The sequence below is a fragment of the Pipra filicauda genome, unplaced genomic scaffold (genome assembly GCF_003945595.2).
Source record: "Pipra filicauda isolate LSUMZ 115617 unplaced genomic scaffold, ASM394559v2 scaffold235_size1210477_pilon, whole genome shotgun sequence".
Taxonomy (NCBI): domain Eukaryota; kingdom Metazoa; phylum Chordata; class Aves; order Passeriformes; family Pipridae; genus Pipra; species Pipra filicauda.
The window spans coordinates 1,988-17,588 of record NW_024104349.1 but is presented as its reverse complement, the minus strand read 5'-3'; the positions used below and the strand labels follow the sequence as shown (position 1 = coordinate 17,588).

At 62.4% G+C, this 15,601-nt stretch overlaps 2 protein-coding genes across 2 annotated transcripts; both read right to left on the bottom strand.

Moving 5' to 3' along the window:
• Nucleotides 1–758: 758 nt before the first annotated feature.
• On the bottom strand, nucleotides 759–5,964 carry LOC120323325 (maestro heat-like repeat-containing protein family member 1). The gene is made up of 15 exons (XM_039381654.1): nucleotides 5,801–5,964; nucleotides 5,494–5,558; nucleotides 4,762–5,379; nucleotides 4,454–4,602; nucleotides 4,043–4,190; nucleotides 3,644–3,831; nucleotides 3,418–3,555; nucleotides 3,128–3,242; nucleotides 2,819–2,956; nucleotides 2,385–2,564; nucleotides 2,104–2,259; nucleotides 1,845–1,946; nucleotides 1,623–1,725; nucleotides 1,367–1,423; nucleotides 759–1,066 (listed from the first exon to the last, which is right to left on the bottom strand). Exons 1-15 carry the CDS (start codon nucleotides 5,925–5,927, stop codon nucleotides 909–911), a joined length of 2,442 nt encoding a protein of 813 aa, XP_039237588.1. The 5' UTR covers nucleotides 5,928–5,964; the 3' UTR covers nucleotides 759–908.
• A 4,244-nt stretch (nucleotides 5,965–10,208) lies between these two features.
• LOC113989632 (maestro heat-like repeat-containing protein family member 1) lies at nucleotides 10,209–15,240 on the bottom strand. Its single transcript, XM_027724373.2, has 15 exons — nucleotides 14,987–15,240; nucleotides 14,681–14,745; nucleotides 14,213–14,566; nucleotides 13,905–14,053; nucleotides 13,494–13,641; nucleotides 13,095–13,282; nucleotides 12,869–13,006; nucleotides 12,580–12,694; nucleotides 12,271–12,408; nucleotides 11,837–12,016; nucleotides 11,556–11,711; nucleotides 11,297–11,398; nucleotides 11,075–11,177; nucleotides 10,819–10,875; nucleotides 10,209–10,518 (listed from the first exon to the last, which is right to left on the bottom strand). The coding sequence occupies exons 1-15, from the start codon at nucleotides 15,111–15,113 to the stop codon at nucleotides 10,361–10,363; spliced, it is 2,178 nt and encodes a 725-aa protein (XP_027580174.2). The 5' UTR covers nucleotides 15,114–15,240; the 3' UTR covers nucleotides 10,209–10,360.
• Between the last annotated feature and the right edge of the window lie 361 nt (nucleotides 15,241–15,601).

The following is a 15,601-nucleotide window of genomic DNA, read 5'->3' as shown; positions in this document are numbered from 1 at the left end:
AAGGTAGCAACTGTAACAAAGGTAGGTCTCAGTATCCCCAAAGAGCTGAGTCCATGATTTAACACGCCACAAATGGCGCCCGAACAGGGACCTTAATCAAACGCCGGAGGGAGGACGTCTTACCCGCGGCGTAGCTCGGCTGGACGATGGGCTGAAAGGAAGCCCAGGTGCACTGCAGTTACCTTCCTGCTGGACAGCAGGGAAGCAGCCGAGGACGTGATGGGGAACTCTCTACCCAGAGAGCATAAGAATGTAATCCAAGTATTTAACATAATTTGTGGAAGCAACAGCGAGAGCTATCAGATATGGACTTAAAGCGGCTGTTAGCATGGGCTTGTGACAATTGTCCTAACATAAATGCATACACTGTTTGTGATGTGGAACGATGGGACAAAGTCGGAACCTGTCTTTGGGGCAAAGCTCTGTTGGGTCCAAGAAATCAGACCCACTGCCAATGGAGACAGTGCTTCTTTGGGAAGCACTTTCCTTGGGAAGCAAACCCCTTGCCTCCCCAGGGATGACCCAAGTCTGCAGCTTTCTTGGGGAAGCCCAGCACACCCAGCACTGCAGATCAGCAAGATCTTGAAAGTGCACAATGCTGTGCAAGTGGCCCTTCAGGACTGGCCCCTTTGCAGCCTGAAATGCCCGTGTCCCTGGGGGTGTGTGCCCACGGTGCAGGGGGCAAAAGAGAGGCAGGAGCGGGCCCGTGAGCTGCAGGGCTGAGGGTTTGTGCCCTTTCAGTTGCACCAAGACACAGATAAAGGGAGAAAGCCAGGGTTTATTAACATCAGGGCAAAGGGAAGGATGAAGTGGGGTCAGGAGAAGGGAATGGAAGGAGGCAGCCGCCCCTGGGGCTGCAGAGGCCAGGAGCTGCCTGGCCTTGCGGGCTGGCTCAGTTGGGTCCAGCATCAGCTGCAGGTGCAGCCGCGCTGAGAAGTGGTCCCTGGGCTGTTGCGGGGCTGTTGCAGGGACATTGGTCGTCTCATGGCACGGCTGTAAGCATCCACGAGTGCAGTTCTGACGCTGGAGACGGAGGGGCAGTCGTCATCACTCATGGCTGTAAGGCCTGGAAGAGAGAGGAAGGGAGCTGGGGTCAGAGCGTGGCTGTGCGGGGACCCCAGGAGCCCCTCCTGCCAGGGCCATGCCAGGCAGCTCTTGGCAGAGCCAGGAGGGAGCAGGGGCCAAGGGGATGAGCGGGAAGGTGCTGGGCACCAATGGGCACCCTGCCCCTGCCATGTGTGTGTGCTCTGGCCATGGTGTGCAGGGAGCAGAGCCCTGTGCAGGCAGGGCAGGGATTGCAGCTCCCTGCCCAGGGTCTGTGCTGGTCCCCGGCAGCCCCCAGGGAGGCCTCTCTGCCCTCACTCACCCTTGAGGATGGGCCACAGGTCTTGCTGCCACTCCCTCATGTGCCAGCCGGCGACCCCTGGGAACACAGAGGCTGTCAGGGCCCAGGGGCTCCGCATGGGGAGGCCCCGGGGCTGGGCTGGCAGAGGGCGGCAGCAGCCGCCAGGGCACTCGGGGCTCCCCAGCACATCCCTGGGCCCATCGTGCTGCCGCTGCAGCAGCCGGGGCTGGGGCCGAGCTGCAGCGGGGCGGGGAGGGACCGCGGCCTCGGGGCTCACCCATGAACCTGACGGCCGCCTCTCGCAGGGGCTCCTGTGGGCTCTGCAGGTAGGGCAGGGCCTGCTGCAGGTGCTCGCCCCTTCGGCTCCTGTCCTTTTCCATCTGCAGAGAGCAGGGGGGTGTCTGTGGTTGCAGCAGTGGGCAGGGGCACAGGGCCAGCCGGCACACTGCGCACTGGGGGCTTCTCCAGCCTGGGGCTGGGCCTTTGCACTCATCCTTACCAGGCAGTCACAGAATCTGAAGGGCTCCTGTGTCTTCAGCAGCTGCTCCAGGTCCTTCCTCTTGAGGAAGCTTGTAGCCCAGAGCAGCGCTTCCCGAGCGGCCTGCAGAGCAGCAGAGAGCGGGACATGGCACCGCAGCCCAGGGCACAGCCCCTGTGTCCCTGCTCCAAGGGCAGCAGGAGGCTGGAGCCCTTGAGGCCCGAGGGCAGGAGGCAGCCCAGCCCCTGCCCCGGGGACACCAGAGCCCAGCAGTGCTCACCTCTGCCACGCGCTGGTTCTCGTCGTGCCAGCGGAAGAACAGTGGGACCAGGCTCTGGCGCACCTGCATCTCCCAGGGCTCTGTTCCCTCTTCCGCCAGCACCTCCATCACCTCTCGGAAGAGGCGAATGGAGAGCAGCTGCACGTGGCTGTTGTCCTGGGGCCAAAGAAGAGACAAAGACCTCAGCACTGCCTGCTCCAGGCCCTCCAGGCCCAGACCTGAAACTCCACCGAGTTTCCTGGCAGCACCCAGTGCCTGTGGCTGGGGGCACAGAGCCTTACGTTGTCAAAGACTGGCCGCAGCGCCTCAACCAGCCTTGGGGCTGTGGAGCTGAACCCGTCAGTGTTGTCTCCATCCTGGAGCACATTCAGGAACGTGGAGAGGGTCATGGTGACCATCTCTCCGTCTCCATCACGCAGCAGCTCCAGGAGGAGCTCAGACAGGCTGCAGATGCTTTTGGCCTGGGTGGAACAGAAGGTTGTGCTGGGAAGCCCTGAAGAGCTGCCCCACCAACCCCACTCTGGCAGTGCAAACCCACGCTGCTGCCCTGGGGCCCAGAGGCCAAAGGCCTGTCCCACAGGGCCTGGGCAGCTGGAGAGGGAGGCAGGAGATCTGTGAGCAGCTGCCACAGCTCCCGAAGCCCAGCCAAGGCCAAGCCACTGCCCTCTCCAGTCCCAGGCTGCCCGTGTGGCTTCATCCCCTGCCCCCTTCTCACCATGGAGGGATCCCCGCTGAGCACCAGGAACCCTCGCAGAGCCAGGCGCCGCCTCTCTGGGCACTGGCTCTGCAGGTGCCTTGCCAGGATCTGCAGGACACTGTCATCACCTGCGCTCACGTCCAAATAGTTGAGGACCTGGAAGGCAGAGAGCAGTGCCGGGGTGGGCGGGCGGCAGGAGCGCGGAGCCGGCCAGGGCTGGGCCCAGGCAGCAGCACAGGGCGCAGGCACCGTCCCGGGCAGCTGCGGCTGTGAGAGGGCAGAGAGGGGGAGGCAGCGGGGCCAGGCAGCGCTGGCCATCGGGCTCACCTCGACAAGGAAGGCCAGGGCAGGCAGCTCCCAGCGGGGCCCCTCCGTGCTGAGCAGCCCCAGCAGGTGCCTTGCCAGCGGGCCATAGGAGGGGAGCAACACGTGGCGCATCTCCCTGTCAGGGCAAAAAGGGAACCCTCGGCCCTGAGTTTAGTGGGCAAAGCTCTGCCAGCACTGGCTGGGCCGTCCCTTGGGGCCAAGGCCCTCTGTCCCACGCCCGTGGGGGCTGTGTGGTCTGCCCCGTGCCCAGGGCAGAGATGCCGGGGGCAGCGGGGACAAGGCTGTCTCACCTGGCCAGCAGCCCCACCGCGTAGTGGTGGGTGTCAGCAGAGAGGAGCGCGTCCCAGCCACGCTTGCGCTCCACTGACATCAGCTCCTGGTCCCACTGCAGCCGGCAGAGCAGGGCCCGGATGGTCTGGACCACAAAGCTGTGTGCAGAGCAAAGGCCATGTCAGGCTGGGAGCCCTGGCCCCAGCCCCCAGGGCACGGCAGGGAGAGGGGACGGGCATGGAGCACCTGTTGGGGTGGGCGGGAAGGCCGTGTAGCTCCTGGCATCCCCTCCAGAAGGTGCTGACGTCCTGTGGCATCTGCTCAGTGCTCATAGAAACTTGGCAGAGCAGAGCCAGGAGGAGACGAGGGGCATAATCGAACAGTGCATCTTGGCACTGGGGCTCCTGGACCATCAGCCACAGGGCCAGGGTTGCCTGCAAGAAAGCCACGCGGAGACACCCTCAGTGCCCAGAGGGAGGGAGAGGCCAGGGAGAGCCAGGGGGAGCAGCCGGCCTGCTGCCCCTGAACCTGCCCCTCAGCCCCATTTGCAGCCCAAGGCCTGAGGGAGATGCAAGGGTGGGGGAAGATGGAGAGTCGCTGGAGAGGCGACGTGGGGAGGAGCAAAGGCCACTTCCAGAAACTCACAGCCAGGGCAAAGACGTCCATGTGGTCCCCGCTGGAGGTGGACACGCTGTGCAGTGGCCAGTCCTCCATCACCCCGAGCAGCGTTGGCAGCACCTTGTGTGCTGTGGTGGCCGAGGAGGCGATGGTCCTCCACAGGATTGCAGCAGCTCTGTGGAGCCAGAGCTCTGGGTCAGGGGGGTTTGGGCCTTGGGAGCTGTGGGGGCCCAGGTGACAGAGCCACGGTGCCTTGAGGGGTAGGGAGGGCACATGGCAGCAGGACTGGGGGCCGACAGGCCAGGGCTGGGAAGTGGAGGGGCCAGAGGGTCCTGGAACTCTGGGTCAGTCTGGCAGAGCAGGAGGGACAGGCTGGCCAGGGGGCTGGGTTGTAAAGGCTGGTGAGCCCTGAGGCAGCAAAGCAGCTGGGCCCTGTACCTGTCACACGCTGGGGCACAGTGCAGGAGAGTTGTCACCACGTGCCCAGGGTGTGCGTGGGCCAGCCTGCGGATGGCAATGGGCGGCCTGACCTCTGCAGACTCCTGGCACGTGAGCCACTGGTGGATGGATCTGACAATGGCTGGCACCTGGAGGGGAGTGGGAGACACTTGGAGAGCTGCCAGAGCCAGCAGCTTGCCCAGCTTGCCACACTGTGCTGGCCTCAAAGGCTCTGGGGGCCCAGCAGAGCCGGCTTGAGGGTCCACAAGACCCCTGGGAGGCTCAAGCCCTGGCCACAGGCTGCTTACTTCATTTGCTCTGGAGACGGTTTTCTGATCCAAAACCCCCAGACTGGGAGCATCAGTGACACTGTCCATGGGCAGGCAGTCGGTGTCTGCAATGCCCTCAGTTGTGTCATCAGCCTTGGCCCCGACATCCGTTGGTGCTGTGTCAGAGCTTTCATCGGCGTCGGTCAGTGCTGTGTCAAAAGTGGCTGTGCCATCCATCGGTGCCGTGTCAGAGGTGGCTCTGCCCTCAAGAGGTGCCGTGTCAGTGGCTTCTGTGCCGTCGAGTGGTGCCATGTCCGAGTTTGCTGTGCCATTAACCGGTGTCTGGTCAGAGGTGTGTGTGCCATCAACCGGTGCCGTGTCACAGTTGGCTGTGCAATCAATGGCTGCCATGGTGGTGGTGTCTGTGCCAGCAGTCACTGCCACGTCCGAGGTTGCTGTGCCGTCAGCTGGTGCCATGTCACCGCTGGCTGCACAATCAGTGGCTGCCATGTCAGTGCTGGCTGCACAGTCCCTCCGTGCAGTGCTGACATCGGGCTCCGCCTCGAGCTCGGCTGCGCTGGTGTCAGGCTGTGCCGGGAGCTCGGGCGGTGTGGTCGTGGCTGTTCTGCGCCGAAGTCCCACGAATTTCAGCAACCTCTGCAGAAGAAGAAAGGGCAGGGAAGAGAGGGAAGTGGCATGGAGTGCTCTGACAGCGGTGCCAGGCGGAGCAGGGACAGCAGGCCCAGCCCAGGGGGGGATGGCTGCAGGTACCTGAACTGCCCTGCGCAAGCGGCCACGGGCGCGGTCCTGCTCTTCTGGGCGGTCCCGGCCTGGATCTGGCAAAGAGCGAGCGCAGTCAGAGCTGAGGGGCCGCGGGAGAGGCCAGAGAACACAGCCCAGCCCTGTGCTCCACAGGCAGGGCCGGCCCTGGGATGCCCAGGGGATGGAGCACGGATGCTGGGGGGATCAGCCTTGGCCCCCCCTTTCCCCCTCCCTTTCCCTGGCCATGTCCAGAGGGGACGGGAAGGGGCCCAGCTGGCTGCAGCCACCATCCCTGTGGCCCAGCTCCAGCACTCACCGTGCTGCAGTGGCTGGAAGTGCTGCACCTCCTCCTCTGGTTCCTGTGCTGGGCCAGCTCCAGGGCCTCTCCTGTTCTTCCTGTTCCTCCGGAGCAGCCGGCACAGGCCGAAGCATCCCCCCGCCATGGCACAGTCTGGTGTTGAGGGCACCTGTGGGGGAGAAACCTGGGAAAAACCCCTGGCGGCCAAGTGTGACAGAATGGCCTGCGGGGCTCCTGCCACAGGGACTGGGGATGTTTTGGAAAAGCCCCTGGTGGCAAGTCTAACAAACGGCCTCAAGGGCCACTGCCACAGGGGCTGCTGATGGCTTGGAACAGCCCCTGGTGGCAAAGTCTCACAAAATGGCCTCAAGGGCCGCTGCCACAGGCACTGGTGACTCCTCGGAAAAGCTCCAGGACACCAAGGCCCGTGGCCTGGCCTCGAGGGCCACTCCCACAGGGAGTGGGGTCACCTCAGAAACGCTCCGGGTCCCCAACTCCTGTGCTGTGGCCTCGAGGGAAGTTGATCACAAAAGAACTCTCGAAAACGCTCCTGGTCGACGAGAAAGGAGTTGGCTGCGAGGAGGCTCCTCACAGCACCGCTCTGTCCCGTCCTGCCCAGTCGCCCGCTCCGAGCACGGTGGCGTGGCCGCGTTGCCGCCAACACCTTTATCCCCACGGGTCACAAAGGACACCGGCCCATCCCCTGGGCGACGGCCACCGTGTCACAAAGGGCCCTGTGACACACTGCCATGGGCCCTGGGGCCTCCCCCAGCCCGGCCAACCTGCCCCAGCTCGGAAGGAATCCATTCCCAAAAGCAGCTGCAGCCGTTGGAGGCAAGGCTTGGCATCTGTGGAAAGGCAGAAGCTGTGGCTCCTTCCTGGCACAATTTCTTCATGGAAGTCATGACCTGCAGCACAAAAACAGCTGGGCTGGGGAGGCCCAGAAGAATCTGGCATTTAATCCTCCTATAGTCAGGAAAGCCTGACTTCCCATTCCTCAGTACAAGGAGCTGAAGGAAATTGCAAACTTCCCAATGTCACTGAATTGGGAGGACCTGAGAACATCAAGTATCTAGAAGTTTGCTTCCCATCTCAAACCTGGAGCTCATTTGCCTTCACGTGGTCCATTGAGAATCAACTTCCAAACATGAACAGAGGCAAAAAATCTGGGCATTGATTGGTTTGCAAACGCTTTTCTAGGAGGGGCTAAAAACATGACTCTTAAAAGCAGGGAAAAATAAAACTACCCAGAATGATCACAGCTGAAGCTAAAATGCATTTCAGAAGGAACATCAACACCCCCACCCCACACACCCCTCTCAGCACCTTCCCAGTCAGGAATTTCATCCAATCTCTAGGAGCAGAGGAAGGGAGGGCTTTGCTTGGCAGTGATAGGATTGCCCAGAACTAACAGAGAACCTGAGCTGGGGAGAAAAGGGGACTTAAATGCTGCTTGACAGGAGCAATATTGCAGCAGCTGTCAGCAGTACCCGGGAGGAATTGTCAGGGATGCACTTGGGGCTGCTTGGGCTTGCAATGAGTTGAGAACTTTCCGGACAAACCTGTCCCTCCCAGGCAGCCAAGTGGCTGCAGGGGGACAGTGTCACCAGGGGGTTGTCACCGCAGGGTCGGTGCCCTCCAGGTGTGCTTCAGTGGGATGCCAAGGATGCTGGCTTTGTCCCCAGAGAGCCCATTTCTCCTTTCTTGAGGAGAAGAGAGGTTTGTGGGCAGTAGAGGTGTTGGGACAGCTTCCTTCTCCCGACCAGCTGGCTGGGAGCAAGCTGGATGCACCTGGGAAAGGCTGGGTGGATGGTGAGGGGTGGCTGGAGGGATCCCCATGGATCTGCAGAGCAGAAGGCTGGAAGAGAGATGTTTTCAGGGAGCTTTTCTGAGGAGTGGCTTTTCTGAGGGAGCTGTGGGGGCTCAGCCTGGAGAAAAGGAGGCTCAGGGGGGACCTTCTGGCTCTGCCACTCCGTGACAGAAGGATGGAGCCAAAGCAGGGTTGGGCTCTGCTCGCAGGGATCAAGGGGCAGAAGGAGAGGAAACAGCCTCAAGTTACACCAGGGGAGGTTTATTTTGGCTATTTTGGAAAATTGTTCATGGAAAGGGTTGTCCAGCCCTGGCACAGGCTGGGCAGGGCAGTGGTGGAGTCATGTAAGACTCTAAGCCCTTGGAGCTGCCGGCTCATGGGAGTGGCTGGGAATTTTACTTTAATATATAGATATAGGGTTCTTTAATAGCTTGAGATAGCACCGAGAGAATAAGCCACGGGCTTGTTCCCGAGGAATTTCTTTTTTACTTTAGGGGAGCAAATAAGGGCACTTGGCCAAAGTTCAAAAGGACACCACAAAGCGGGACCAAGATGTTCCACCACAATCCTCACTCAGCAGATCCTAGGAATCACAACACTTCAGTCAAGATGCAATAAACCAACAACACTGAAATCAAGATCCACTAAACCAACAACCTTTAAGGCAACATCCAACCAATTCCCCCACACGTCAATCAAGATCTGATCCCTCTAGCTCCAAACCACCCCAAGCATCAGGAAAGGAGCAGAGAAAGAGAAGCAGAGGGATGAAGAAGAGAGAAGGAGAAAGAGGGAGAGACAGATGCTGGAGCTACCACCGCAGCCCTGGAGAGGATCAGCTCTCCCCAGTCCCGTGGCAGGGCCAGCACACCAGGCCAACACGTGCCCCTGGTTTTCTTTGCTCCGGTCCCTCTGGCCAACCCCCCAGGTGGGGTCTGTGACCCAGCAGCCACTCTGGGGCTTCCCGGCCGGGCTGAGGGGTCGGGTTCTCCCTGTCCCTGCCAGTGGGAGCTGGGTGTGGGGCTGCAGGAGCTGTGGCTGTTCCAGTTTTCCCGGGCTGGTTTGGACTGACAGCTACTGCGGGGCTTGCCCAGGTGAGCTCCTGGGGCTGCCATGAGGGACACGAGGCCACCCCCCCTCCGTGAGGTTCCACCCATCCCTTACCCCTCCACACCCATGGAGTGGACTGATTAGAAGGTGGAGTCTGATTGCCAGGTGGAGTCTGTTTGCCATTGTCTCCAGCGTGGAGTTAAAAAGCCTGGATGGCACAGCCGGGCTGCTGCCGGAGCTGAGCTCCTTGCCAAAGCTGCAGGAGGCACCCAGCAAGCCAGCAGAGGCAGGCAGAGCAGCAAAGAGAAACAGTTCTTCCAACCCAAAAGCGCAGCAAGGACTTGCTCTCCCAAATCAGGGGTGCCAGGCAGATCTTGCTTGGAGACTGGGGAAGCAGCCCGGGGACACTCAGGGCCCACCTTGGTGCCAGGAGACCTCGGCTGGGATCCTGGTGACCTGGCCATGGAGCATCTGGGGGGACCACGGCGAGGGGATTTCGGGCCGTGCCCGGGGACTGTGGGGGCTGTTGGAGCACTGCTGAGGGAGCTGCTGCCTCTCTGGTCCCCTGCCACTTGGGCTTCTGTGGGAACACGTTAAGCCGGCAGCAGCTGCATTCAGTGAATTAGGATCAACCAGGAGTGTTTTGGCCTTGACTGGTTGTGGGAAGTAGCAGAGACTGTGGAAAGCTGCCTTAGGGAACTAGGGGGCAGAAGCATGATAGAAATAGTAACATTAACATGGTATAAAAGGTAGCAACTGTAACAAAGGTAGGTCTCAGTATCCCCAAAGAGCTGAGTCCATGATTTAACACGCCACAAATGGCGCCCGAACAGGGACCTTAATCAAACGCCGGAGGGAGGACGTCTTACCCGCGGTGTAGCTCGGCTGGACGATGGGCTGAAAGGAAGCCCAGGTGCACTGCAGTTACCTTCCTGCTGGACAGCAGGGAAGCAGCCGAGGACGTGATGGGGAACTCTCTACCCAGAGAGCATAAGAATGTAATCCAAGTATTTAACATAATTTGTGGAAGCAACAGCGAGAGCTATCAGATATGGACTTTAAGTTGGCTGTTAGCATGGGCTTGTGACAATTGTCCTAACATAAATGCATACAGTGTTCGTGATATGGGACAAAGTTGGAGACTGTCTTTGGGACAAAGCTCTTAAAAAAGACAAGGAGGCCACAGGACCTGTAAGCCTTTGGCAGACCCTCTTGGAGGCCCTGAAAGTCTCTGTTGGGTCCAAGAAATCAGACCCACTGCCAACAGAGACAGTGCTTCTTTGGGAAGCACTTTCCTTGGGAAGCAAACCCCTTGCCTCCCCAGGGATGACCCAAGTCTGCAGCTTTCTTGGGGAAGCCCAGCACACCCAGCACTGCAGATCAGCAAGATCTTGAAGTGCACAATGCTGTGCAAGTGGCCCTTCAGGACAGGCCCCTTTGCAGCCTGAAGTGCCCGTGTCCCTGGGGGTGTGTGCCCACGGTGCAGGGGGCGAAAGAGAGGCAGGAGCGGGCCCGTGAGCTGCAGGGCTGAGGGTTTGTGCCCTTTCAGTTGCACCAAGATGCAGATAAGGGGGAGAAAACAAATGTTTATTATTGTGAGGGCAAGGAGAGGGATGAAGTGGGGTGAGGAGAAGGGAATGGAAGGGAGGGAGCCGTCCCTGGGGCTGCAGAGGCCAGGAGCTGCCTGGCCTTGCGGGCTGGCTCAGTTGGGTCCAGCATCAGCTGCAGGTGCAGCCGCGCTGAGAAGTGGTCCCTGGGCTGTTGCGGGGCTGTTGCAGGGACATTGGTCGTCTCATGGCACGGCTGTAAGCATCCACGAGTGCAGTTCTGACGCTGGAGACGGAGGGGCAGTCGTCGTCGCTCATGGCTGTAAGGCCTGGAAGAGAGAGGAAGGGAGCTGGGGTCAGAGCGTGGCTGTGTGGGGACCCCAGGAGCCCCTCCTGCCAGGGCCATGCCAGGCAGCTCTTGGCACAGCCAGGAGGGAGCAGGGGCCAAGAGGATGAGCGGGAAGGTGCTGGGCACCAATGGGCACCCTGCCCCTGCCATGTGTGTGTGCTCTGGCCATGGTGTGCAGGGAGCAGAGCCCTGTGCAGGCAGGGCAGGGATTGCAGCTCCCTGCCCAGGGTCTGTGCTGGTCCCCGGCAGCCCCCAGGGAGGCCTCTCTGCCCTCACTCACCCTTGAGGATGGGCCACAGGTCTTGCTGCCACTCCCTCATGTGCCAGCCGGCGACCCCTGGGAACACAGAGGCTGTCAGGGCCCAGGGGCTCCGCATGGGGAGGCCCCGGGGCTGGGCTGGCAGAGGGCGGCAGCAGCCGCCAGGGCACTCGGGGCTCCCCAGCACATCCCTGGGCCCATCGTGCTGCCGCTGCAGCAGCCGGGGCTGGGGCCGAGCTGCAGCGGGGCGGGGAGGGACCGCGGCCTCGGGGCTCACCCATGAACCTGACGGCCGCCTCTCGCAGGGGCTCCTGTGGGCTCTGCAGGTAGGGCAGGGCCTGCTGCAGGTGCTCGCCCCTTCGGCTCCTGTCCTTTTCCATCTGCAGAGAGTAGGGGGGTGTCTGTGGTTGCAGCAGTGGGCAGGGGCACAGGGCCAGCCGGCACACTGCGCACTGGGGGCTTCTCCAGCCTGGGGCTGGGCCTTTGCACTCATCCTTACCAGGCAGTCACAGAATCTGAAGGGCTCCTGTGTCTTCAGCAGCTGCTCCAGGTCCTTCCTCTTGAGGAAGCTTGTAGCCCAGAGCAGCGCTTCCCGAGCGGCCTGCAGAGCAGCAGAGAGCGGGACATGGCACCGCAGCCCAGGGCACAGCCCCTGTGTCCCTGCTCCAAGGGCAGCAGGAGGCCTGAGCCCTTGAGGCCCGAGGGCAGGAGGCAGCCCAGCCCCTGCCCTGGGGACACCAGAGCCCAGCAGTGCTCACCTCTGCCACGCGCTGGTTCTCGTCGTGCCAGCGGAAGAACAGTGGGACCAGGCTCTGGCGCACCTGCATCTCCCAGGGCTCTGTTCCCTCTTCCGCCAGCACCTCCATCACCTCTCGGAAGAGGCGAATGGACAGCAGCTGCACGTGGCTGTTGTCCTGGGGCCAAAGAAGAGACAAAGACCTCAGCACTGCCTGCTCCAAGCCCTCCAGGCCCAGACCTGAAACCCCACCAAGTTTCCTGGCAGCACCCAGTGCCTGTGGCTGGGGGCACAGAGCCTTACATTGTCAAAGACTGGCCGGAGCGCCTCAACCAGCCTCAGGGCAGTGGAGCTGAACCCGTCAGTGTTGTCTCCATCCTGGAGCACATTCAGGAACGTGGAGAGGGTCATGGCGACCATTTCTCCGTCTCCATCACGCAGCAGCTCCAGGAGGTGCTCAGACAGGCTGCAGATGCTTTTGGCCTGGGTGGAACACAAGGCTGTGCTGGGAAGCCCTGAAGAGCTGCCCCACCAACCCCACTCTGGCAGTGCAAGTCTACGCTGCTGCCCTGGGGCCCAGAGGCCAAAGGCCTGTCCCACAGGGCCTGGGCAGCTGGAGAGGGAGGCAGGAGATCTGGGAGCAGCTGCCACAGCTCCCGAAGCCCAGCCAAGGCCAAGCCACTGCCCTCTCCAGCCCCAGGCTGCCAGTGTGTCTTCTTCCCCTGCCCCCTTCTCACCATGGAGGGATCCCCGCTGAGCACCAGGAGCCCTCGAAGAGCCAGGCGCCGCCTCTCTGGGCACTGGCTCTGCAGGTGCCTTGCCAGGATCTGCAGGACACTGTCATGACCTGCGCTCACGTCGAAATAGTTGAGGACCTGGAAGGCAGAGAGCAGTGCCGGGGTGGGCGGGCGGCAGGAGCGCGGAGCCGGCCAGGGCTGGGCCCAGGCAGCAGCACAGGGCGCAGGCACCGTCCCGGGCAGCTGCGGCTGTGAGAGGGCAGAGAGGGGGAGGCAGCGGGGCCAGGCAGCGCTGGCCATCGGGCTCACCTCGACAAGGAAGGCCAGGGCAGGCAGCTCCCAGCGGGGCCCCTCCGTGCTGAGCAGCCCCAGCAGGTGCCTTGCCAGCGGGCCATAGGAGGGGAGCAACACGTGGCGCATCTCCCTGTCAGGGCAAAAAGGGAACCCTCGGCCTTGAGTTTAGTGGGCAAAGCTCTGTCAGCACTGGCTGGGCCGTCCTTTGGGGCCAAGGCCCTCTGCCCACGCCCGTGGGGGCTGTGTGGTCTGCCCCGTGCCCAGGGCAGAGGTGCCGGGGGCAGCGGGGACAAGGCTGTCTCACCTGGCCAGCAGCCCCACCGCGTAGTGGTGGGTGTCAGCAGAGAGGAGCGCGTCCCAGCCACGCTTGCGCTCCACTGACACCAGCTCCTGGTCCCACTGCAGCCGGCAGAGCAGGGCCCGGATGGTCTGGACCACAAAGCTGTGTGCAGAGCAAAGGCCACGTCAGGCTGGGAGCCCTGGCCCCAGCCCCGAGGGCACGGCAGGGAGAGGGGACGGGCATGGAGCACCTGTTGGGGTGAGTGGGAAGGCCATGTTGCTCCTGGCATCCCCTCCAGAAGGTGCTGACGTCCTGTGGCATCTGCTCAGTGCTCATAGAAACTTGGCAGAGCAGAGCCAGGAGGAGACGAGGGGCATAATCGAACAGTGCATCTTGGCACTGGGGCTCCTGGACCATCAGCCACAGGGCCAGGGTTGCCTGCAAGAAAGCCACGTGGAGACACCCTCAGTGCCCAGAGGGAGGGAGAGGCCAGGGAGAGCCAGGGGGAGCAGCCGGCCTGCTGCCCCTGAACCTGCCCCTCAGCCCCATTTGCAGCCCAAGGCCTGAGGGAGATGCAAGGGTGGGGGAAGATGGAGAGTCGCTGGAGAGGCGACGTGGGGAGGAGCAAAGGCCACTTCCAGAAACTCACAGCCAGGGCAAAGACATCCATGTGGTCCCCGCTGGAGGTGGACACGCTGTGCAGTGGCCAGTCCTCCATCACCCCGAGCAGCGTTGGCAGCACCTTGTGTGCTGTGGTGGCCGAGGAGGCGATGGTCCTCCACAGGATTGCAGCAGCTCTGTGGAGCCAGAGCTCTGGGTCAGGGGGGTTTGGGCCTTGGGAGCTGTGGGGGCCCAGGTGACAGAGCCACGGTGCCTTGAGGGGTAGGGAGGGCACATGGCAGCAGGATCAGGGACTGACATGCCAGGGCTGGGAAGTGGAGGGGCCAGAGGGTCCTGGAACTCTGGGTCAGTCTGGCAGAGCAGGAGGGACAGGCTGGCCAGGGGGCTGGGTTGTAAAGGCTGGTGAGCCCTGAGGCAGCAAAGCAGCTGGGCTCTGTACCTGTCACACGCTGGGGCACAGTGCAGGAGAGTTGTCACCACGTGCCCAGGGTGTGCGTGGGCCAGCCTGCGGATGGCAATGGGCGGCCTGACCTCTGCAGACTCCTGGCACGTGAGCCACTGGTGGATGGGGCTGACACTGGCCGGCACCTGGAGGGGAGTGGGAGACACTTGGAGAGCTGCCAGAGCCAGCAGCTTGCCCAGCTTGCCACACTGTGCTGGCCTCAAAGGCTCTGGGGGCTCAGCAGAGCCGGCTTGAGGGTCCACAAGACCCCTGGGAGGCTCAAGCCCTGGCCACAGGCTGCTTACTTCATTTGCACTGGAGACGGTTTTCTGCTCCAAAACCCCCAGACTGGGAGCATCAGTGACACTGTCCATGGGCATGCAGTCAGTTTCTGCGGTGCCCTCAGTCGTGGCGTCAGCCTTGGCCCCGACATCCGTTGGTGCCGTGTCAGAGCTTGTGGTGGTGTCAGCCAGCGCGGTGTCACAGGTGGCTGTGCCATCCATCGGTGCCATGTCACCGCTGGCTGCACAGTCCCTCGGTGCAGTGCTGACATCGGGCTCCGCCTCGAGCTCGGCTGCGCTGGTGTCAGGCTGTGCCGGGAGCTCGGGCGGTGCGGTCGTGGCTGTTCTGCGCCGAAGTCCCACGAATTTCAGCAACCTCTGCAGGAGAAGAAAGGACAGGGAAGAGAGGGAAGTGTCATGGAGTGCTCTGAGAGAGGTGCTGGGCGGAGCAGGGACAGCAGGCCCAGCCCAGGGGGGGATGGCTGCAGGTACCTGAACTGCCCTGCGCAAGCGGCCACGGGCGCGGTCCTGCTCTTCTGGGCGGTCCCGGCCTGGATCTGGCAAAGAGCGAGCGCAGTCAGAGCTGAGGGGCCGCGGGAGAGGCCAGAGAACACAGCCCAGCCCTGTGCTCCACAGGCAGGGCCAGCCCTGGGATGCGCAGGGGATGGAGCACGGATGCCGGGGGGATCAGCCTTGGGCCCCCTTTCCCCCTCCCTTTCCCTGGCCATGTCCAGAGGGGATGGGAAGGGGCCCAGCTGGCTGCAGCCACCATCCCTGTGGCCCAGCTCCAGCACTCACCCTGCTGCAGTGGCTGGAAGTGCTGCACCTCCTCCTCTGCTTCCTGTGCTGGGCCAGCTCCAGGGCCTCTCCTGTTCTTCCTCTTCCTCCGGAGCAGCCGGCACAGGCCGAAGCATCCCCCCGCCATGGCACAGTCTGGTGTTGAGGGCACCTGCGGGGGAGAAACCTGGAAAAAACCCCTGGCGGCCAAGTGTGACACAATGGCCTGCGGGGCTCCTGCCACAGGGACTGGGGATGTTTTGGAAAAGCCCCTGGTGGCAAAGTCTCAACAAATGGCCACGAGGGCCGCTGCCACAGGGGCTGCTGATGACTTGGAACAGCCCCTGGTGGCAAAGTCTCACAAAATGGCCTCAAGGGCCGCTGCCACAGGCACTGGTGACTCCTCGGAAAAGCTCCGGGTCACCAAGGCCCGTGGCCTGGCCTCGAGGGCCACTCCCACAGGGAGTGGGGTCACCTCAGAAACGCTCCGGGTCCCCAACTCCTGTGCTGTGGCCTCGAGGGAAGTTGATCACAAAAGAACTCTCGAAAACGCTCCTGGTCGACGAGAAAGGAGTTGGCTGCGAGGAGGCTCCTCACAGCACCGCTCTGTCCCGTCCTGCCCAGTCGCCCGCTCCG

What these genes read in the sequence shown, in the direction of transcription:
- LOC120323325 (XM_039381654.1), bottom strand. Translation starts at nt 5,927, where the DNA reads ATGGCGGGGGGATGCTTCGGCCTGTGCCGGCTGCTCCGGAGGAACAGG. An exon ending in TGTGCCCCAGCGTGTGACAG is followed by an intron (nt 4,191 to 4,453) that starts GTACAGGGCCCA and finishes CTGGCTCCACAG; the next exon opens with AGCTGCTGCAATCCTGTGGA. An exon ending in TCAGATTCTGTGACTGCCTG is followed by an intron (nt 1,726 to 1,844) that starts GTAAGGATGAGT and finishes TGCTCTCTGCAG; the next exon opens with ATGGAAAAGGACAGGAGCCG.
- LOC113989632 (XM_027724373.2), bottom strand. Translation starts at nt 15,113, where the DNA reads ATGGCGGGGGGATGCTTCGGCCTGTGCCGGCTGCTCCGGAGGAAGAGG. An exon ending in CTTCCAGCCACTGCAGCAGG is followed by an intron (nt 14,746 to 14,986) that starts GTGAGTGCTGGA and finishes GCTCTTTGCCAG; the next exon opens with ATCCAGGCCGGGACCGCCCA. An exon ending in GCGGTGGGGCTGCTGGCCAG is followed by an intron (nt 12,695 to 12,868) that starts GTGAGACAGCCT and finishes TTGCCCTGACAG; the next exon opens with GGAGATGCGCCACGTGTTGC.